Source organism: Heptranchias perlo, chromosome 32 (genome assembly GCF_035084215.1).
Source record: "Heptranchias perlo isolate sHepPer1 chromosome 32, sHepPer1.hap1, whole genome shotgun sequence".
Classification (NCBI taxonomy): domain Eukaryota; kingdom Metazoa; phylum Chordata; class Chondrichthyes; order Hexanchiformes; family Hexanchidae; genus Heptranchias; species Heptranchias perlo.
This window is the reverse complement of record NC_090356.1, coordinates 30,153,498-30,177,381: the sequence shown is the minus strand read 5'-3', so window position 1 is coordinate 30,177,381 and position 23,884 is coordinate 30,153,498. Positions and strand designations below refer to the sequence as shown.

The window sequence follows — 23,884 nt, the reverse complement described above, 5'->3', positions numbered from 1 at the left end:
TAACTGAAAGCAGCACAAGATCACTAATCTGTTTCTTTATACTTGGGGGCTCTGCATTATCTGGAGAAGTTCTTGTGACAGCATTTACTATCTGTGATGTATGTACATGAACACCTGCATTGTATTAGCCCAAGCTTGTTGGTCACATAGAATCATAGAAAGGTTACAGCACAGAAGGGGGCCATTTGGCCCCTCAAGTCCGTGCCGGCTCTATGCAAGAGCAATCCAGCTAGTCCCACCCGCCCTATCTCCGTAGTCCTGCAAATTTTTTCCTTTCAAGTACTTATCCAGTTCCCTTTTGAAGGCCATGATTGAATCTGCCTCCACCACCCCCTCAGGCAGTGCATTCCAGATCCTAACCACTCACTGTGTAAAAAAGTTTTTCCTTATGTCACCTTTGGTTCTTTTGCCAATCACCTTAAATCTATGTCCTCTGGTTCTTGAACCTTTCACCAATGGGAACAGTTTCTCTCTATCTACTCTGTCTAGACGCTTCATGATTTTGAAAACCTCTATCAAATCTCCTCGCAACAGTCTCTGTTCCAAGTAGAACAACCCAGCTTCTTCAGTCTATCCACATAACTAAAGTCCCTCATCCCTGGAATAATTCTAGTAAATCTCTTCTGCACCCTCTCCAAGGCCTTTACTTCTTTCCTAAAATGCAGTGCCCAGAACTGGACACAATACTCCTTCTGTGGCCGTACCAGTGTTTTGTAAAGGTTCATCATGACTTCCAAACTTTTGTACTCTATGCCTCTATTTATAAAGCCCAGGATCCCGTCTGCTTTTTTAACCACTTTCTCAACCTGCTCTGCCACCTTCAACGATTTGTGCACATATACCCCCAGATCTCTCTGTTCCTGTACCCTTTTTAGAGTTGTGCCCTCTAGTTTATATTGCATCTCCTCGTTCTTCCTGCTGAAATGTATCATTCCACATTTTTCTGCGTTAAATTTCATCTGCCACGTGTTTGCCCGTGCCACCAGCCTGTCTATATCCTTTTGAAGTTTATCACTATCCTCCTCATTGTTTACTACCCTTCCAAGTTTTGTGTCATCTGCAAATTTTGAAAAGCAGTGGTCCCAGCACTGACCCCTGGGGATCACCACTGTACACCTCCCTCCAGTCCGAAAAACAACCGTTCACCACTACTCTCTTGTTTCCTGTCCCTTAGCCAATTCTGTATCCATGTTGCTACTGCCCCTTTATTCCACGGGCAGCAATCTTGATGATAAGCCTACCATGTGGCACTTTATCAAACGCCTTTTGAAAGTCCAGAAACACCACATCAACTGCAATTCCCTCATCTACCCTCTCTGTTATCTCATCAAAAACTCTATCAGGTTAGTTAAACACGATTTGCCTTTAACAAATCCGTGCTGGCTTTCTCTAATCAATCCACACTCGTCCTCCACCTTCCCTAATCAATCCACACTCATATTCTCCTTAATTTACAAATAAATGTTACCAGGTGTTTTAACCTGGGAGCAACTGAATTCTGGATGGTATATTTCATGCGTATCCTCAGTAAGTGTGGTAGCGTAGCATGAGACTGTGTTTAATCCAGTGTCAGCAACCTAAGTGTTCATACAGGTACCAACAATCATTTCAGATTGCAAGGGATGTGATTCACTTACAGAAACTGTCATCTAATGAGGAAATGGTGCAAAACCACACACAATGATAACATCGTCGCTGGGTCTAAATCCCGGAACTCCCTACCCAACAGCACTGTGGGAGTACCTTCACCTCACAGACAGCAGTGCTTCAAGAAGAAGGCCCACCACCACCTTCTCAAGGGCAACTAAGGATGGGCAATAAATGTCAGCCTTGCCAGTGACGCTCATATCCCAAGAATGAATTTAAAAAATGCATAATAAATGACACCAATTGGGTTATAACCCCAGGGAGCCATCGCCACATTTCCCGCATCTGACATTATCACAACTAAAATATCCTATGGCCAATCTGCTCTCTTGTTTAAATTCAGGCAATGTTGGCAGAGGAGAAATGTCATGGGTCAATTTTTACTCACCGTCAGGATGGGATCGCCTTCCTTTGGCAGCTGTTGCCCCAAGTTGTTCCTTTGCCTGCTATTAACCCGATGCCAGCTGATTGTAGGTCGAGGCTCTCCCATACCTATACATTCCAGAGTAATGGAATTGCCCACACCCAATCTGACTGGACCTCTGGGGGAGATGGACACTGTGGGGGGTCCTGGCAGCAAAGAAGGGAAAAAAAATAATCCATTGATGAAACACAAAGGATACCAAGACATAGATTAAAGCACACACTGGACTATTTTATACAATTCAGGAGGGCCATGCCAGATTTCCACTCAAACTGCAGACAAAGCCAGACACAGCATTCAATTCATCTGCTACTTTTTCAAATAGCAATTTAGATATGCAGCTGGCTATGACTTTAAGGCACAATTGGATGAATGCCCATTGCCTTCCTTATGGTCAAAGAAGCGTCTCACTGCTCTGAACAGACAACCACTAATGCTGAGCTCTGGGCAAGAAGTTAGATGGCTGAACTGACAATAAAGAGAAGAAACTTGCATTTATAGAGTGCCTTTCACGCTTCACAGCCAATAAACTACTTTCTGGAGTGCAGTCACTGTTGTAATGTAGGGAAACGCAGCAGTCAATTTGCACACAGCAAGGTCCAACACACAGCAATGAGATAAATAACCAACTGATCTGTTTTAGGTGTTAGTTGAGGGATAAATATTGGCCAGGACACCGGGAGAACTCCTTTGCTCTTCTTCGGATAGTGCCATGGGAGGGCAGACAGGACCTTGGTTTAACATCTCATCTGAAAGACGGCACCTCCGACAGAGCAGGACTCTCAGTACGGCGCTGGAGTGCCAGCTTAGAATATGTGCTCAAGTCCTGGAGTGGGGCTTGAACCCACAACCAGAACTCAGACTCAGCAGCGAGAGTGCTACCACTGAGCCGAGGCTGACACTTAAAACTACAATATGGTCAGTGCCACTGAATCAAGGCCAATAAACATATTGGTTTGGATTAGACTTTGAAGAATTCAATGATAAACAAACCTTTGCTTTTGAACTAAGGACTTAAGACATCCAACCATGACCATTTTCAACTGAAGTAAGAATGATTTATTTATGTTGGAAGAGCTGAGTGTGGAAAGAGAATTCATATAAAGAGAGGTGAGCACAAAGCTACGTACTTGGGCCATGTGAGAGAGGAAATGGCAACGAAATGTCAAATATTCTTCTAGAAGATACAAGAGAAGGGAAAAGAGGAAGTGGTCATGTGTGAACAGTGTATCCAGGCCAGTAACTTTGAGAAATTCCACAAAAACAAGCATCATCTCACCGGGAGGGAGGAACAGAGAACTGGACAACATTCAATTCACTGTTTAGCAACGTCATGTCGAGAGCCGATGACAGAATGCAGAGATATTTGGATAAATGGCGCTTACAGAGATAGGTCTTACTACGGATTGCTGCTTTATAACTTTGTACCTTGTACGACCAGAGTCATTATGCTGAATGCTGATCCAAATCGATTACGAGCCACACATTTGTACTGGCCCTGGTCACGTTGGCGAACTCTCGTGATCGTAATTACAGAGCCACCACTGCTGATCTTCACATTGTCTGAAACACAAGATAAGCAGATAAAGCTATTAAAAGTCCTTCATGTAGCTATTACATTAATTCAAATGTGTTTTATGTTTGCTGCACAAGTGCCCTCAATGTAAAGACTCACACGTCCAGTTCTTGAGCGGTGAAGGAAAATAACAACAAGACTACATTGATTCTATGAACAGTTTATTGAGGTTTTCATTGCTCGATATCTACTGCTGGGAATCTGGTATCAATACTATTAAAAAAAGGCATGTTGTATGAAGCTAGGATATGTCCAGGGATAACAAGGTTTCTGATGGATTGAAACAATATAAAACCTACAATAAACATAGCAGCACCTAGCCTCCAGATAGATCATTTAAAAAAATAAACATGTCTAGAAACTAATTACAAAAGTGAACTCTAAGGTGTGTCCTTTTCTACGCTTTAGCAAACAAAGGTCCAACACAATACCGTTGTTACCTTTAGTACCTTCTTGGGCCCCAGAGTACTGAAGTTCACAATAGACTAACACCTTGTTTAAATTTAGTGGACACACCAAATATAGACCCTAAGCATCTTATTGACATAGCAAGGTTCAAAATCCATTCCCATTTCCCCCCTTACTACATTTCAAACTTGGCTATCAAGTTTGCCCAGGTGGAGATCAAAGCGGGCATCAGCTTTCAGATTAATAATAAGACATCCTTTCGCCGAGTTAAAACATGAGTCACTCCTCCAAAACAAATACAATTCTGGCATTAAATTCGACAGAACATGCCAAGAACATTGAATCAGGATGGTTTGGTGGTGTAGCCTCTCAGGATTGCAATGTGATGCACACTGATGCCTGTTTATACTCATGACTCTCTGCACAGTAGGATAAAACTTCAGACTGGCGAAGTTCATGCACGAACACAGTACGCCCATACCATGTGTTAAAAGTCACTCAGTAGTTCTACTTTCAGGGGGAAGTGTAGAAGAGGGAGGGAATTCAAGGTGCCAATCCGCGGTGGGCTGCTCTTGTGCACCTATCAGCAGCTGGTTACAGACAGGCACTGCCAGAGGGCCTGGAGACAGTTTCCATACCAGCTGGACCCACAGAGTACATTGTGTGGCTAAAGAGACAACAGAGGACATAAAGAAAAGAGCAGTCCCCACCACTTATAGCGGGCACGTTGGTTCTAATGCGACTTGCCCACTATATGGGTTTGACGGTCTATATTTCAAAGTGCTCCATTTAAAGCCCGTTGATCTCCCCCGTTGATGACTATCTCTGAACTCTCCTGTACTAATCAGGTACATGGGAGATGCTGTTGGGACTGAGTGCTCTCTAATTCTGACCTGCCCATACTGTTCTCTGCTTCAACGTACACCATGGTTATTGTGTAATGTTCCGTGCGATTCTCACACTGATGGGACACGGCAAGGAACCGCAAACTCCTCACCTGCGATTCTATACTGAAGCTGACCGCAGAGATCAGCCAGCCCTACCTCGATCTCTTCAGCTGAACTCCCCGCGTGGCTCCATAACCGAGAAGTTACAACAGGACATTGATAGATGGAGTGAGTGGGCAAAACTGTGGCAGACGGAGTTCAATGTGGGGAAGTGTGAGGTCATTCACTTTGGACGCAAGAAAGGGAAACTGGAGAATTTTCTAAATGGTGAGAAACTAGGAACTGTGGAGGAGCAAAGGGATTTGGGAGTCCTAGTGCACAAATCATTAAAAGCTAGTACACTGATACAAAATGTAATCAAAAAGGCTAATGGAATGTTGGCCTTTATCTCAAAAGGGCTGGAATACAAAGGGGTGGAAGTTATGTTACAGCTGGACAGAGCTCCAGGTTAGAACCCATCTGAAGCACTGCATTCAGTTCTGGGCAATGCACATCAGGAAGGATTTATTGGCCTTGGAGGGGGTGCAGCACAGATTCACCAGATACTGGAGCTAAAAGGGTTAAATTATAGGACAGGTTGCATAAACATGATTTGTATTCCCTTGAGTATAGGAGATTGAGGGGTGATCTGATCGAGGGGTTTGAAATGTTAAAAGGATTTGATAGGGTAGATAGAGAGCAACTATTTCCTCAAGAACAAGGGGGCATAACCTTAAAATTAGAGTTAGGCCATTCAGGAGTGAAATCAGGAAGCACTTTTTCACAAAGAGTAGTGGAAATCTAGAACTCTCTTCCTCAAAGACTGTGGATGCTGGGGGGGCAATGGAGCTTTCAAGACTGAGATCGATAGATTTTTGTGGGGTAAGGGTATCAAGAGATATGGAGCTAAAGCCGGTAAATGGAGTTGAGATAGAGATCAGCCATGATCTAATTGAATGGCGGAGCAGCCTCGAGGGGCTGAATGGCCTCCTCTTGTTGCTGTCTTCCTAAGTATACAAGGTAATTGCACCTCAGTGAGGTGTGAACCATTCACTGAGCACCAGTTTCTGCCCGAAGTAGCCAGCACGTTTTATACACAGTGAGCGGCGACTCTGTAATTGACAATAACGATAACGGTAAACGGTTATGTGCTACTTGCCCGATTTAAACCTGGGTGGTTTAAGTGGTGGGGGACTTGATATAAAAAGGCCCTGTTGAAAAATGCAATCAAATTGCCATTCATGGAGCTCCAATATAAACACATTCCAGGGAATGTCCTTAAAGGTACAAACTGTTAAAACGCTCCAACATTGCTCCTTACGTATCCCGCATTTTACGTTCAGTTGTACTCTCGTGAACCTCTCTGTCGCCGATCCTCACTCATTGCTTATAACAAAACTCTTCTGTAAATCCTGTTGCAGCGTACCTTGTGGTAGTTGATTAGGTGTTTTCCACTCAATGCTGAATGGCCGAGCTCCCTCAACGATTTGACAGTTAAAGGTCACATCGCCGCCCTGGACTACAGTAACATCCTGTAGCCCAGTGTTTATAACTGGTAATCGCTCCCCTACAGCACAATACGAAAGCTTAAAATTAATTATAAGATAATGAGCGAATGAAAGGTTTATACGTTTGTACAATAACTATAAATATTTTGACAACATGCAGTACAAAACGTGCATTTATATAGCACCTTTCACATCCTAAAATGCTTCACAGCCAATGAAGTACTTTTGAAATGGAATCACTGTTGTAATGTAGGGAATTGCAGCAGCCAGCAAGATCCCACGAACAGTAATGAGATAGATAAATGACCAGATAATCTGTTTTGTTTTAGTGATGCTGGTTAGGGATCAGTATCGGCCAGAACACAAGGAGAACTCCCCTGCTCTTCTTCGAAATAGTGCCATGGGATCTTTTACCTCCACCTGAGAGGGCAGACGGGGCTTCGGTTTAACATCTCATCTGAAAGACGGCACCTCTGACAACGCAGCACTCCCTCAGTACTGCACTGAAACGTCAACCTGGATTACATGCTCAGGTCTCTGGAGTGGGGCTCGAACCCATGACCTTCTGCCTCAGAGATGAGAGAGAGTGCTACCCACTGACTCATGGCTGACTACAGTCTGTGTGCTCTCCAGCTGAGCATTAATTACATCCAGTAAAATGCTTTCAAGCATTTTCCCCACTACAGATGTTAGACTAACCGGTCTACAATTTTTTGGCTTCGCTTCAGTCCTTTCTTGAACATTCGATTAAAGATTCTCCAGTCCTTAAGTACAGCTCCAGTCTTTATGAAGCCTCAACTATTAACCAAACCTCGCTTACTCCCTCGTGATTCCCAGGCTAAAAAAAAAATCATAACTTTACCCTATCTTCCTCTAATTCTGTCAGGTTACAAAACTCACCATGTTATGAAGTTACCAATTGTAAACAATTTTACAACACCAAGTTATAGTCCAGCAATTTTATTTTAAATTCACAAGCTTTCGGAGGCTTCCTCCTTCCTCAGGTGAATGTTGTGAATTTAAAATAAAATTGCTGGACTATAACTTGGTGTTGTAAAATTGTTTACAATTGTCAACCCCAGTCCATCACCGGCATCTCCACATCATGAAGTTACCAGACTTTGTTCCAAAGTTTTTCACATAGGTTATGGACCATTCCCTAGATTACATCAGTGACCACACATCAAAAGTACTTCATTGGCTGTAAAGCGCTTTGGGACATCCTGAGGTCGTGTAAGGCGCTATATAAATGCAAGTTGTTTCTTTTTTTTCACCCATAATGGAACACTTCTTTAACATACAAAATCCTTGGTCACGTAACATAAATCTGCAGCAATACAGCAAAGCAAATAGTAAAAGAAGGCGATTAATCAAATAATAATGAACCAGAATGACTAGGTTACGTACTGAATGACGTAGAAGTGACCGAGACCGGGAATTGAACTTGCTGCATTCCGAAGATGTTTTCAGCGCGGCAGATGTAATCGCCAACGTCAGCAGGAGTCACCTGAAGGATTCGCAGCAAGGGACCCTGCAGCTAGAGCATCAACAGGAAAATCACAAGACTGTGTCATTTAGACTGTGACGGGGAACACGGAGCTACTTTTGGCATTGCCGCGTATAACACTCGGCGAGTGGAGCCGAGAGTCTCTGAACACTGGGTTGACATCCAGCGGGGAACTCGCGTCTGATGGGAGTGGTGAGTGCCCATCATATCTATCTGGTCCACCCGGTAGGGGGTTGTGAGTCAGGCTTATGACCTGTCTGCATAAAAAGGGACCTTGTTATGGGTACAATCCAGAGGACGATCTGCTGTTTGTAAAAGCAGTGCAAGAAACGTGATGCCTCAAGTGCCGATAGGCACAGAAGAGAAGAAGATTTATAACACAAAACTGCCACTCGTAGGGGCTAATAATAAGTCAAGCGGCCTGTATTAGCAGGCACAGAGGCCTGAGGCCCACCACACCCTCGATGCACACTATGCATGCCTATATATAAGGCCCTGGAGAAGGCGCACAGACTATGCTCATGGTTTATTAAGGCCCCAGTTTCTATGTTGATTAGGCGTTCTTTCCATAATCTACTGAAGTGCCTTGCTCTAGAGGCTCAGTGCCGATTAGGAACAGGTGCTTCATGCAAGATGTGTTAAATTAAAAAAATTGAATTTTCTTCCCGCACGGACATCTCCATCCAAAATGGCCACCCATCGTTTCAAAGCCTCATTTCTTTGGCCAAAGCACGAATGGGAGTGGGGGGGGGGGGGGGTGTGTGGGTGCCTGTGCCCCAAAGTATTAAATTAAAAAGATGTTGTTGCTAGTGTGGCAGCCAGCAGCCCTTTACTCGCTGCTGGTGCCCGACATCCTGACAGCCAACCTCCAATGCATTGTGGGCCAGGCACAAGCACTGCCATAGCAAAATGTGAGGTCAGATCCTTTGGGCGCAGGTAGGGCTAGTGCACAACTCTCGGAGACTCCAGGCTGTATCATCGGTGCCTGGACTGCACTATGTGCCCTGTGAGGGAATGTCTGACGTTTCCCCGTGCTCTTTATTTGACTGGGAGGAGATATCAGCCATGATTCCCGCTCCCAGTATCCCGCGATATTATATGGACAGGTAGAGGATAGGAATGGGCTTACTAGTAGTTTAAAGTGGTCTCATCTGTGTTTAAAGAAAACTTCACAACATCCAGCCCCTGGCCCTTGTGTTTTAAAAAGCGAGTCAGAAAACAAACTTTTGAACAAAAGAGCATTTTTATCCATTTCAATTTAAAAAACAAAACATTTTAAGTGTTTCCACAACGGCTCTTGTGGGTAATTCAGCCACATGGCCTGGGTCCGAGCCCATCAAATCACGAGGGCCCCAAGATTTGATCTGTGGCCTGTATTTGATTAGCCAACCTCGCCAAGTGATGTCAGGAAACGATTACCCAGGGTTCCCCCTCCTGGTTGCCATGGGCCCCCCGCTCGTTGCTGAACAGCTTGGAAACAGTAGTTACTTGGGCTCAAACCAGAAGGAATGGCCACTTGGGCGAGGTCCCCAGGGGCTGACAAGCTTCATGGAACCACAGCCCGGTCGCAATCGTCGGCCCGAAGAGAGGAGAAAAGTGAAGATTATTGTGAAACAGTTGTAAATGTAAAGATTCCTCATTCACTTTACACCAGCAACCCAAACCCAACTAAAATGGCTGACGGAACCAATTCCTTTCTGTGTTTGTACCAACTGCTCATTAGCATATTATTAAAAGATAGACATCCTTCCTGAGGCTAACTTAGAACTGATGTAACTACCCAAATGTAACATTTTTGTTGCATCTATACTGATATTTGCATGAAAGGGGTATAATTAGTGGTACAGACTTTATTCTTTACTATATAAATATTTGTGAATAAAAATAATTACTCGTTTCTCTGTACCGTAACTTATTCTTTCACATTGAATCTGGTACTAATCAACATTTTGGATATAAAGGCAAAAGTTTTTTTTTATATAGATGCTGGTATTCCAAGTGACTTCTTATTTCTTTCGAGAGTCCAGTTGCCCACTGACCAATTTCTGTACTTTGCAAATGTGTTTAGAAATGAACACTGAAGCTGGAAAGATTTGTAGAAGCTTTTAAAGATAAGTATGTTAATTAGATTTGAAACAATACTGTCATTTTACTCTACTACATTTTAATTTCCCTTTGCAAACCATTTCTTCCTGGAACCAAGCTGTTTGCAAGCTTGATGTCCCAAACGACCCTGAGTTGAACTTTCATCTGTGCAACATTTCCTGCCTTCACCTTCACCTTTGTACATGCTTTTGTCACCCACACTACTCTAATATCCTCCTTGCTGGTCCTCATCAACTCCAACTTGTCCCGATCTCTGCCCCCCTCATCTATCGCCCCCCACCCTTCCTTATTTGCTGACCACTGCTGATTATCATCCCTAACATGTTCATTTTTAAATCCCTCCAGTCTCCCCCCCCACAACCTCCAGCCTTATAACCCCTCTCCAACCCTCCACTCCTCAAACGTTGGCCTTCAGTTCCTCCCCCATCTCTACGCTCCACCATTGGTGGCAAAGCCTTCAGCCACCTCAGTCCTACTCTGGAACTCACTCCCTCTCCCTGCCTCTCTTCACCTACAAAAACCTTCGTAAAACCCAACTCTTCCACCAAGCTTTCAGCCACCCCTCCTAATCTTTCCTTTATGGTTCAGCATCCAATTCCTCACGCACATCAGCAAAGTGTCTTGGCATATTTTATGTTACGGAATACATAAATCCAAGTCTTTGTTGTAGAATTAGGCTTGTACGTTAAGACTTATTGAAATGTAAAGAAAATCCGAAGGTCCCAGAAACTTTGAATCACCTCCGAGCTTTGGTCTCACTCATTCCTGGAAGGTAGTTCAGCCTCCATGTATAAATAGACCTGCTTGTTGAGGGAGGGGAGGAGGGAGGAGGAGGGGAGGAGGGAGGGGGGGAGGAGGGAGGGGGGGAGGAGGGAGGGGGGGAGGGGGGAGGAGGGAGGGGGGGAGGAGGGAGGGGGGGAGGGGGGAGGAGGGAGGGGGGGAGGAGGGAGGGGGGGAGGAGGGAGGGGGGGAGGGGGGAGGAGGGAGGGGGGGAGGAGGGAGGGGGGGAGGAGGGAGGGGGGGAGGAGGGCGGGGGGGAGGAGGGAGGAGGGCAAACTGTACCCACTTTCCTTAAGAGTTTGCTCTATATTGCTCATGCAGTCTCCCCTCAACTTGGCTTTGCTTGGACCATTGTTCTGAAAGTACCTCAGGGTCGTTTCGAAAGCAGATACCAGAGTTAATATAACAAGGAACCAGAAACATACACCTGGTCATAGCGAGGGAACTAAGGAGCATAAAGGCAGGCAGCTGTGAGTGCGGAATTTTAGATATATTTACTGAGTTAGATCGCAACGGGATACATAGTCTGACACCCTGTGCCTTAGTGGCACAAACATTCGAGGTGGAAAATGCCACAGACGTTAGCTGGAGCATCATAGTGTGACGATTTGATGGTGGGGGCGGGGGGAATTTTATTTGGTGGGCCCCTGTAAATAATCTCCATGGCAACCCCCTGTCCATGAAAATGTATCTTTCCATTACATTACGTCTGTACAAAAGTCCAGTTATAAGAAAATGCAGCGTTGTTCCACCACTACTACATACCTGGTGATTGGCTGTTAGATAACCACCTGCCTTGTACCATGTGATCATGGGTTCAGGTTGACCTGTGACCTGGCAGTGTAACTCCAGCATTTGTCCCTCTGTTACTGAGATGGGGGTGGGCTGAACTCTCACTATCGGTGCACCTTCGAGTGCTGTGGGGAGGATGGAGATCAGAAGAGGCTTCAATATGACAAACAGATCAAAATCTGGGCAATACAAAAGCTGTCACTGGCTGAATCCTACACTTGTATTGAACGACATCAACACAAAAAATAACAGTTTGCACAAAATTGAGCTGTTCAATCCAATTAGTGTCAGCAATCGTACAACAGGTTTTTAATATGTAACCTCTGAACCCTCTCAAATACGTCAATGTCCTTTTGAAGCCCTAAACTGGATACAACAGGGTAAATTCAGCAAGGCTGCACTCCAGCCAAAGCCTCGCTCATCGGAAGTCTGGTCCAGAAAGGGCACTTTACATTCTCAGACCAACTCTGCGACTCACCGAATGAGGATCGAGAGCACAGCATCGCTGAATTTACCCTCGTTCCAAATGTGGCTTCACCCATGATCTATACAAGCTGTGACTAACTTCTTTCCACTGACAGTTAGCTAAACGTCCCTAGACAGATTCTAGTATTTGATTAATTTTGTTTATAATGTAAGAATTTAAGAGTTAACAATCAAAGCTCATCCCTTTTTTAATTCCAACTCTCCTAAACTTGTCTTAAACAAATATCTCTCAGGTTTTGGCCTCTACTACTCTGCTTGGTGGACTGGTCCAAAAATGTTATCACTCTTTTGAGTAACAAAGTTCTTCTTTAAGTCTATTTTAAAACTGTTTATCTCCAAATTAAATGTATATTCTCTGGTCTTGGCTTTGGTCAAGTGGTCAATACTTCACATGGTTCAACAAGGTCAACGTTCCTCCCTTCTCCTTCAACACCACCAGAGACTGACTGGTCATCCATCTCATTGCTGTTTGTGAGATCTGACTATGTGCGAGGTGGCTGCCACATTGCCTACATAACTGCACTTCAGAGAGCGATTTGAGATATTCCTGAGAGATATGATAAGGCATTATGCAAACACCAGATGTGTCATTCTTTAAATAGTTTAGCAATATCTTCATATAGAATGGAGATCTTCAGTGAATGATTTATAATCACACTCCTTTTCTTATCTTTCCGACATTTGCAAACAAACACTGGGGCCTAGAAATTTGATGGCGTCGTGCCCATTTTTCAGGCGCAAAACGGGCACCAAAGCATCCAATATGGCGGGCAGGGGGCGCACACTCATTACGCTGCCTGCCATATTGGTAAAGGCAGAAAAAAGGTGTTTAGGGCCCATGTCTGAAACAGGCATATGCAAATAGGGGGCCTAACGCCTTTTGAGGCCCCCTTTGAAAAATGGCACTACCCTGAACTGGTGCCTATTTGTTGGCCTGTGTACCTATGTGCACTTTCTTCTTCCTGGACGCATTACCTGACACAATAAACTCTTCTTAAATAGCCCACAAAATTCTTGGGTCCCAAATGTAGTGAAAGTGAAAGAGCATAGTCAGCGACGAGATTAAAAGAGCGTTAGAATTATCAAACATACTGAACAAGAATGACGGATTACATACAGGGTGACGTGGCAGTGACTGAGACGGAGAACTTGACCTCCCGCATTCCAAGGATGTTTTCAGCCCGGCAGATGTAATCCCCAACGTCAGCAGCCGTCATGTGAAGGATGCGCAGCACAGAACCCTGCACCTAGAGCATCAACAGGAAAATCACAGGCTCCGTTACTCACATTCTCCCAGGCTGCTTTCAGCATTCAACACAGGAGGCCATTCGGTCCATCGTGCCTGTGCCAGCTCTTTGACAGAGCTATCCAATTAGTCCCATTCTTCTGCTCCTTCCCACAGCACTGTAATTCTTTTCCCTTCAGGTATTTATCCAATTCCCTTTTAAAAGTTCCTATTCAATCTGCTTCCACCACCCTTTCAGGCAGTAAATTCCAGATCATTACAACTCGCTGCCTAAAAAAAATGTTTCCTCGTCGTCTCTGGTTCTTTTGCCGATCACCTTAAATCTGTGTCCTCTGGTTACTGACCCGTCTACCACTGGAAACAGTTTCTCCTTGTTTACTCTGTCAAAACCGTTCATGATTTTGAACACCTCTATCAAATCTCCCCATAACCTTCTCTGTTTTAAGAAGAACAACCCCAGCTTCTCCAGTCTCTCCACATAACTGAAGTCCCTCATCCCTGGTACCATTCTAGTAAATCTCTTCTGCACCGTCTCGAAGGCCTTGACAGCCTTCCTAAGGTGTGGTGCCCAGAATTGAACACAATACTCCAGCTGAGGCCTAACCAGTGTTTTATAAAGGTTTAGCATAACTTCCTTGCTTTTGTACTCTATGTCTCTAGGAATGATTCCAACATGCTTTTTAATAGCCTTCTCAACTTGTCCTGCCACCTTCAAAGATTTGTGGTATGTGCACCCCCAGGTCTCTCTGTTCCTGCACCCCCTTTAGAATTGTACCATTTAGTTTAGATTGCCTCTCCTCATTCTTCCAACCAAAATGCATCACTTCACACTTCTCTGCGTTAAATTTCATCTACCATGTGTCTGTCCATTTCACCAGTCTGACTATGTCCTCCTGAAGTCTGTCACTATCCTCCACATTGTTTACTACATTTCTGAGTTTCATGTCATCTGCAAACTTTGAAATTATACCCTCTATACCCAAGTTCAGGTCATTAATATATATCAAAAAGAGCAGTGGTCCTAATACTGACCTCTGGGGGACACCACTGTATATTTCACTCCAGTCTGAAAAACAACTGTTCACCACTACTCTCTGCTTTCTGTACCTTAGCTAATTTTGTATCCATGCTGCCATTACCCCTTTGATCCCATGTACTGACAAGTACAACACAGGCACCACTCAGGAGGAGTAAGGACTGATTTTTATCTTCAGGTATAAGTCGGTTCCAAATGCTTTAACCCATGCGTCAACACACACCTGAATCTCAAGAAAGCAATCAATTCTCTGCTCTTAAGATCGTTTAAATAATTATTCCCGACTCCAGACAGGTCTAGGGATGGCACCAGTGCTAAGTAGCAGGTAGGTGAAATTTAACGAGATGGGAGACAATTAAAGGGGAACGTCACAATGGGGCAGACAAAAATTCAGAAAACTTTGAGCGCCTCAAAAAGGAGTGACCTTTTCCAAGATTGCAGAGGTGGAGGATTAGGACGTGCCAGACAAAAACAAAGGGTTAGGGGACATCAGGTAGAGGCTTGAGATGTGATGTCTTAGCAGCCCAGTATCCAATCCCCTGTTTGATGAACTGAAGGTTCAACTGAACTGCATGAGCTGCTTGTAAGGAGGGTTGGCCTCTGTACTGGTCAAGTGCACCATCCCATAGGTCAGCACTGCCGCATGCCGACAAGGAAGTGCAAACAAATTTCAGGCTGCAGCCGACTATTATTGGCCCCAGCAAGTTCATGCCTTCTTTTCCAAGGTTGATACAAGCATCCCTGCAGCAAATGGCACAAACTTTGCATCCGCCTCCAAGCTGACCCAGAACCTGAGAAGACGGGTTCCCCTCACATCAGGTCCCGGGTAGGAGTGCCAGAATGTGCAGAATTGGTTTGCGGCACCTTGGCAGTTGCTCCAAACAGACAACGGTATCTCCCAGTCACCCTGCCGTGCCTTCATTCCTGCGGCAGCATGAAAAGCATGGCATGCTGTGATCGGAGTGCTTGTGAAGAACCTTCCAGCATAACAGTTAGTCAGGCAGTCGCACCTCATAGTGATGCCAACCGAGGGTCTGCTGGAACAGTCTCCCTTGGGAAGAGAAGCCCCTGCCATAACAACATCTGCCCAAGCAATAACCATTTGGTGCCAACATTTGGGGGTTGGAGGTGATTTTATTTCTTTGGAAGCATTCTCGCCCTTTCACCACTTTAGATCACACGCTTATTACGTCCGTATAAAATAATTCCCCAGGGTTGTTCCACCACCTTCACCTACCTGGTGATTGGCTGTTAGAGAACCAGCTGCCCTGTACCATGTGACCCTGGGTTCTGGCTGACCTGTGACCAGGCAGTGTAACTCCAGCATTTCTCCATCTGTTACTGAGGTGGGAGAGGGGTGAACTCTCACTGTAGGTGCAGTTCTTTGTGCTGTGGGGAGGGGGGAGATCAGAAGAGGCTTTTAATGAGACAAACAGATCAACAGAAGACAATACAGATGCAGTTATGGTTCTTGGCCCCAACACGAGCAATCTTTCTCGCCCCTGCTTCCTATGCCCCTGCTCCAGTCGCACTAGGCCTCGTTCTCCTCATCCCTATTCCATTTTCTTGGTCCTTCAGATGACTTGGGCCCTGCAGACGCCAACTTGCTAATTTGCCATTAGCTCCATAAGCTCTAAGCATCCTCTGAAGGCTCACATGTGGAATTATATCAAAGGCCTCTGGTATCCCAAGTAAGAAATATCCTTTGGTTAGTTCTAATGCACTACTTTAATAGGAGTTATTTTTACTCCTCAAAAAACCAGGGGAGATTTCTGAGGCAGGACCAGTTGATTTTGTATTTACAGTGATTATTTTTATGAACTCTGTTGTTTAGGGTAGTACTGGAAACAAAGAATATATAAAACTCTTAAACATTTTCTCTCCTATAAATATTAGGTTAACTGGTCTATAAGACTGCCTCGTATTCTCCTAAAATAAAACTGTCTCTCTTACAAGCCAATATACCTTGTTTCCCTATGTTGGAGCCAACTTAAGTTACAGACAACTTTTCAAACAACACAAGAAATCCTTGGCTCCCAATTGCAGTCAAAACTGGGCGTAACTGTAAAATAGATATAAAAAGAGTAGAAGGTGGAAATCAAATATTAAAAGAATGACCGGGTTACATACGGGATAAGGTGGAAGTGACTGAGACGGAGAATTTGACCTCCTGCATCCCAAGGACGTTTTCAGCGCGGCAGATGTAATCCCCAACGTCAGCATCCGTCATGTGAAGGATGCGCAGCACAGAACCCTGCACCTAGAGCATCAACAGGAAAATCACAGGCTCCGTTACTCACATTCTCCCAGGCTGCTTTCAGCATTCACAGATATACTGACAAGTACAACACACCGTCGCCACTCAGCAGGAGTAAGGGCTGGCGTTTGCTCGTCGTCTTCTATGACTGAGGAACAAAAAAACAAGACATGAAGGGAAAACCCAGCCGGGTTCCAATTCCTCACTGCCATCCAGTGACCGGTGAGGGAAGATGCACAGATGTGAAGGTTGGGTTCCCGACGGTGGCTCGGTGGGTACGTGTGCTGTGGTACCAAACCATAAACAGGAGGAAGACCCCAATTCAGTCCCTAATCTGTGCCATGTGAGCCAGTCTCAGATTGGTGGCTGCACAGAAGGGTTAATGTCTTATCGAACAGGGACTTGTTCTGGTGGTAACCGAATCTGGTACGTTTTCAGATTTTGCAAGAAGCAGCCTCTCGAGCCAGTTCCCTCCTCCAGTTAGTTTTGTTGTAACTATTTCCCGTGGACACTTCATACATGGTTTCGAAATTTGAAGAAAAAAATAAAGAAAAACTGAAAGTAAATGGACATCCAAACTGGAAGAGAGTGCACTCAGTGAGAGAATTAATGCCGGGGTTTTCAGCCGATCATCACTCACACCGGCTGTAGAATCAGCTCCTTTTCTGCAAGCATACCTCAGCTATTTGAAATTAGACTGAGTTAATACGACACGGAATGAAACGTAGAGCAGAGATAAGAAGCTGAATGGGCACCTGGTCGGAGAGAGAACGGACGGGCAGATCAGGAGGCAGCTGTGATTGGGGAAGTGAGCTACATTCAAAGAACGATTTAGATGAGCACAGGGTGGCTGATGTGACACTCTGTCTCAAAGCGGTACAGAAATTAGAGGTGCAAAGCACCGTCCATTGATGCTGAGGCCGGCTGCATTATCACAGTGACAACGTTTAAGGGTTATGCTATTTGGTGCTGTCTTGGACGAATTCTCGCCTTCCACCGCAGTTATGAGTTAAACTTCTGACCGTATAAAATAACTCCCCATAAAAGGAAAATCCAGGATTGTTCCAACACCTTCACCTACCTGGTGATTGGCTGTTAGAGAGCCAGCTGCCCTGTACCATGTGATCCTGGGTTGCGGCTGACCTGTGACCTGGCAGTGTAACTCCAGCATTTCTCCCTCTGTGACTGAGGTGGGAGAGGGGTGAACTCTCACTGTAGGTGCAGTTCCTTGTGCTGTGGGGAGGGTGGAGATCAGAAGACGATTTTAATGAGACAAGCAGATCAAAATTGGACTGTACTGAGGCTGTCATTTGTTGAATCACAGATATGTTTCTTGCATTGATACTCACTTCAATAGTGTGTGTGCATTTTTAAATATTTCAATCGACTTTGTACCTGTGGCCTTCTCGGCCAACACATTGGGCAAAGTGTCCTTTGTGTGGAGAAAATTCACTTTCAACTGGTTTTGTGTTAGCTTGGCTCAGTTGGTATGACTCTTGCCTCTGAGTCAGGCCTGTGACTTGGAACCCAACTATAGAGTCGAGCACATAATCTGTGTTGACATTTCAGTGCCGTACTGAGGGAGTGCTGCATTGTCGTTACTGAATAACGGATGTATGGTTGATGACCTTCCAGTACACTGGTACTATCCAAAGTTTTTTTTGTCATTCTCCTCTTTGCCTTTTTGATTATTTTCTTTGTCCGTTTGTTGCTCTCTATAACTCTCCCGACCATCATTGTAGACACTGACAGGATGATGTTCACTTGTGGTGCAGACTGGGGTACCCCCTCCGTTCACCCGAAGACACCAGGGGGAGGCCCGGTCGATATCCGTGATCAGACGTTGCTAAATACCGGCAGGGTTGGGGGGTGCGCGGGGTGTGGATGGGGTCGTGGATGGAGGGGAGGTGCCAGCACCAATCGTGCTGCTCATAGGTATCTGGCCGTTTGGGAGGGTGGGAAATCTGGTGGGCCTGCAGTTCTTAAAGTGCTTCCAGACATTCTACACTTGCCTTCGTCCCCTTGTTGTGCAATCACAGTTTACTTCAAATAATGCTCAGGATGAATATTTCCTACTGCACTCAGTATCATTTACATCTCTACAAGGTTCCCTCTCATTCATCTTCTTTCGAGACGAAGAACTCTTTCTAACATTTCCTCATCACTGGTGGGTTTGCAGATACCAAATTTATTTGATTGCCTTTCTTAAAAATACTTAACACACTGGCTTCTTTCCAATCCAGTGGAACTCCTAACTATTAATTGACTCCCTCATGACGACTCAGCTTTGGTACATTTTGTCCCAGTTCTCATTTATATTCCTTATACGGCATCCAATCCTGAAAATCTATTTGTTTTGAGCCCTTTAACCAACCAAATTATATCAAAGTCATTAGACCTGGAACCTCCTCTGGGCAGTACTAACGTGTTAATAGTAATGTCTCCTATGAATTCTTGCAGGAAGTACAGTTTAATTGGTTAACTACTTCTGGTTGACCCTCACTTTCAGCCCCAGGTACATCATTAACGAGATCTTAATTATTCTTTGATAATGCTCAGCTGTTAGAATGTTGGAAGAATTTTTTCACTGCTCTGCTCAGCTCCACAGATATAAGTGGGTTTTAGGGAGGGTCTTGGAGGGGGAGAGATGGAAGGGTTTATGTCGGGAATTCCAGGACGTGAGGCATGGATGGCCAAAATCACAACCACCAGTGATGGGGCAAAGGGGAGGCACAAAAGAGTCAGAGGAACAGAGAGTTCAGGGGGAGAGCTGTAGGACTGGAGGAGGTTACAGAGCTCGGTAGGGGAAGGGCCATACAGGGATTTAAATAAGTGTATTTTACAGCAACAGGATAACCTCTGGTAGTTTGCATTGACCTGTTCGTGCTAAATATACCAGAATTCTATTTGCTTCCTTCAATGGAACTGCCACATTGGCAAGCGTTTGACAGCAATGAATCATCCACCACTGCTAAGGCCCTTTCTGTATCTCTCTCTATCAATACGATCCCATTCTTTGTATGCTTGTAATACAAATATTTTAACCCAGGTACAATATTTTACATTTAGCAGTATTGATCTTCATTTGCCATTTGGGCCCAATTGCATGTCCTGTCCTTCAGTGATGTCAGTTTGGCTCATCAGATATTCTATCCTTAGAGGCAGAGAATCCTTAGTGAACTTTGTAAAGAATGACAGGGAGGAGAGACTCTGATCTCCACCTCCACAGAACCCGGCTGGACACTGACTCTCAGACAAAGCTTTTTCCATGGATTGTCATCTTCTGCTTCCTATTGCCAAGCCGATTTTCAGTCTAACTGGCTAACTTACCAGTAGCTCCATGAGCTGTTACCATCCTCCAAAGGCTCACGTGTTGAATTTTATCAAAGGCCTTCTGGAATTACGAGTGAGCAATATCCTTTGAATTGCTGTCAAGCACTACTTTAGTTTCCTCTTCAAAAAACCAGGGGAGATTTGTGAGGTGGAATCTGTTGATTTTTAATTCATGGTGAATATGTTCATAGACTCTGTTCTTTCGGGTCGTACTGGAAACAGAAAACATATAACGCTCTTAAACAATTCCCCCCTTTAAATATTAGGCCAACTGGTCTATAAGACTGCCCAGTATCCTCCTATATACCCTCATGTTATAAAACTCTCTCTGTTATAAGCCAATAAACCTTGTTTCCCAATGTTGGAGGCCACTTAAGTTACAGAGCACTTTTCAAATAACAGCGTCTAGCCGGGTTCTGTGGAGGTGGAGGTCGGAGTCTCTCCTCCCCGTCACTCTTTACAATGTTCACAAATGATTCTCTGCCTCAGAGGTTAGAATATCCAATGAGCTAAGCTCATATCATAGAAGGACGGGACATGTAATTGGGCACCAAATGTCAAATGAAGATCAATACTGCTAAATGTAATTGTAGTCAATACTGGGCGTAACAGTAAAATAAATAGCCCATAAAGAGAGTAGAAGGTCAAAATCAAATACTAAAAGAATGACGGATTACATACAGGGTGACGTGGCAGTGACTGAGACGGAGAACTTGACCTCCCGCATTCCAAGGACGTTTTCAGCCCGGCAGATGTAATCCCCAACGTCAGCAGCCGTCATGTGAAGGATGCGCAGCACAGAACCCTGCACCTAGAGCATCAACAGGAAAATCACAGGCTCCGTTACTCACATTCTCCCAGGCTGCTTTCAGCATTCAGAGATATACTGACAAGTACAACACACCGTCACCACTCAGGAGGACTACGGTCTGACATTTGCTCGTCCTCTTCTTTGACTGAGGAACAAAAAATAAGACAGGAAAGGAAAACCCAGCCGGGGTTCCCATTCCTCACTGACATCCAGTGACAGTGAGGGAAGATGCACAAACGTTTATTTTGGGGCAAGAGCTGATTCTGGGTACAGCTGCGATGCCCCCACAACCCCACCCATGTCAGACAGCCTGCCCACCCTCACATAAAAACAATAACCTCTTGGGGGTAGTCCAAGAGGTCTGCCTGAGTTCACTCAGACATAGCCCAGCCTGAGTCACCAACGTCAGGGAAAAGCGTGAGAAATTGGGGGAGAGAAATTCCGGGGAAACCCTTATCGACTGTGTCTTGGACAAAATCCCCAAAGAATATCCTGCAAGTGGGGAGCAGGTCGTCTGGTCTGATAGCAGCTTGAAGTAGAGCTGCCCTTAGATTACCATCTCTTGTATAAAGACAAAAATAATCCAGCCATTAAACAAGTTTAAAGAGGCTTAATTTCGGTTTGAAAGAAATCAGCAGGATAGTGACCTAGCCCTTTTTAAAAAGCAAAATTTCTGCAACAGTGTTCAAAAGAAAAGGAATTTGTGGATGTTTTTGTAAATACAATTTGAACGATTCCTGCTGTTGGCTCAGTGGGTCCGTGTGATGTGGTACTGAGCCATTAAGAGCTGGAAGATCCCAGTTCACTCCCTGATCTGTGTTCAGTCAGCCAGTCTCAGACAGATTGTTGCACAGTAACATTAATCTCTTATTGAACAGGGACCTGTTCTGGAGGAAACCGAACCAGGTACATTTCAGATTTTGCAATAAGCAGCCTCTCGACCCAGTTCCGTCCTCCAGTTAGTTTTGTTGTAACTATTTCCCATGGACACGTCATACATGGTTAGAAATTTGAAGAAGAAATAAAGAAAAACTGAAAGCAAATGGACATCCAAACTGGAAGACTTCACCTACCTGGTGATTGGCTGTTAGAGAGCCAGCTGCCCTGTACCATGTGATCATGGGTTGCGGCTGACCTGTGACCTGGCAGTGTAACTCCAGCATTTCTCCCTCTGTTACTGATGTGGGAGAGGGGTGAACTATCACTGTAGGTGCAGTTCTTTGTGCTGTGGGGAGGGTGGAGATCAGAAGATGATTTTAATGAGACAAGCAGATCAAAAGTGGACAATACTGAGACTGTCAAATGTTGAATCGCAGATATGTTTCTTGCATTGATACTCACTTCAATAGTGTGTGTGCATTTTTAAATATTTCAATCGACTTTCTACCTGTGGCCTTCTCGGCCAACACATTGGGCAAAGAGTCCTTTCTGTGAAGAAAATTCACTTTTATCTGGACTTGTGTTAGCTTGGCTCAGTTGGTATGACTCTTGCCTCTGAGTCAGGGCTGTGACTTGGAACCCAACTATAGAGTCGAGCACATAATCTGTGTTGACATTTCAGTGCCGTGCTGAGGGAGTGCTGCATTGTCATTACTGAATAATGAATGTATAGTGGGTGACCTTCCAGTACACTGGTACTATCCAAAGTTTTTTTTTGTCATTCTCCTCTTTGCCTTTTTGATTATTTTCTTTGTCCGTTTGTTGCTCTCTATAACTCTCCCGACCATCATTGTAGACACTGACAGGATGATGTTAACTTGTGGTGCAGATTGGGTACCCCCTCCGTTCACCCGAAGACACCAGGGGGAGGCCCGGTCGATTTCCATGATTGGACCTTGTTGAAATGGGGGTGGGGGTGGGGGTGGGGGTGGTGTGCGGGGTGTGGTGGGGGGTTGTGCGGTGTGGGGGGGGTGGGGGGGAAGGTGGAGGTGGAGGGGAGCTGCCAGCACTAATCGTGCTGCTCATTGGTTGCTGGCCGTTTGGGAGGGTGGGAAATCTGGTGGGCCTGCAGCTCTTAAAGTGCTTCCAGACATTCTACACTTGCCTTCGTCCCCTTGTTGTGCAATCACAGTTTACTTCAAATAATGCTCAGGATGAATATTTCCTACTGCACTCAGTATCATTTACATCTCTACAAGGTTCCCTCTCATTCATCTTCTTTCGAGACGAAGAACTCTTTCTAACATTTCCTCATCACTGGTGGGTTTGCAGATACCAAATTTATTTGATTGCCTTTCTTAAAAATACTTAACACACTGGCTTCTTTCCAATCCAGTGGAACTCCTAACTATTAATTGACTCCCTCATGACGACTCAGCTTTGGTACATTTTGTCCCAGTTCTCATTTATATTCCTTATACGGCATCCATTCCTGAAAATCTATTTGTTTTGAGCCCTTTAACCAGCCAAATTATATCAAAGTCATTAGACCTGGAACCTCCTCTGGGCAGTACTAACGTGTTAATAGTAATGTCTCCTATGAATTCTTGCAGGAAGTACAGTTTAATTGGTTAACTACTTCTGGTTGACCCTCACTTTCAGCCCCAGGTACATCATTAACGAGATCTCAATTATTCTTTGATAATGCTCCTGCTGTTAGAATGTTGGAAGAATTTTTTCACTGCTCTGCTCAGCTCCACAGATGTAAGTGGGTTTTAGGGAGGGTCTTGGAGGGGGAGAGATGGAAGGGTTTATGTCGGGAATTCCAGGACGTGAGGCATGGATGGCCAAAATCACAACCACCAGTGATGGGGCAAAGGGGAGGCACAAAAGAGTCAGAGGAACAGAGAGTTCAGGGGGAGAGCTGTAGGACTGGAGGAGGTTACAGAGCTAGGTAGGGGAAGGGCCATACAGGGATTTAAATAAGTGTATTTTACAGCAACAGGATAACCTCTGGTAGTTTGCATTGACCTGTTCGTGCTAAATATACCAGAATTCTATTTGCTTCCTTCAATGGAACTGCCACATTGGCAAGCGTTTGACAGCAATGAATCATCCACCACTGCTAAGGCCCTTTCTGTATCTCTCTCTATCAATACGAT

The 23,884-nt window shown here is 44.8% G+C and overlaps 1 protein-coding gene across 1 annotated transcript in view; it reads right to left on the bottom strand.

The window, feature by feature from the left end:
• hspg2 (heparan sulfate proteoglycan 2) overlaps positions 1–23,884 on the bottom strand; it is a 473,886-nt gene that overhangs the window by 83,977 nt on the left and 366,025 nt on the right. Inside the window, 11 exon segments of the mRNA XM_067970061.1 lie at positions 2,036–2,217; positions 3,500–3,634; positions 6,408–6,548; positions 7,897–8,026; positions 11,648–11,799; positions 13,278–13,407; positions 15,680–15,831; positions 16,573–16,702; positions 17,781–17,932; positions 20,714–20,843; positions 21,917–22,068. Of these exon segments, the coding sequence (XP_067826162.1) occupies positions 2,036–2,217; positions 3,500–3,634; positions 6,408–6,548; positions 7,897–8,026; positions 11,648–11,799; positions 13,278–13,407; positions 15,680–15,831; positions 16,573–16,702; positions 17,781–17,932; positions 20,714–20,843; positions 21,917–22,068 (1,586 nt within the window).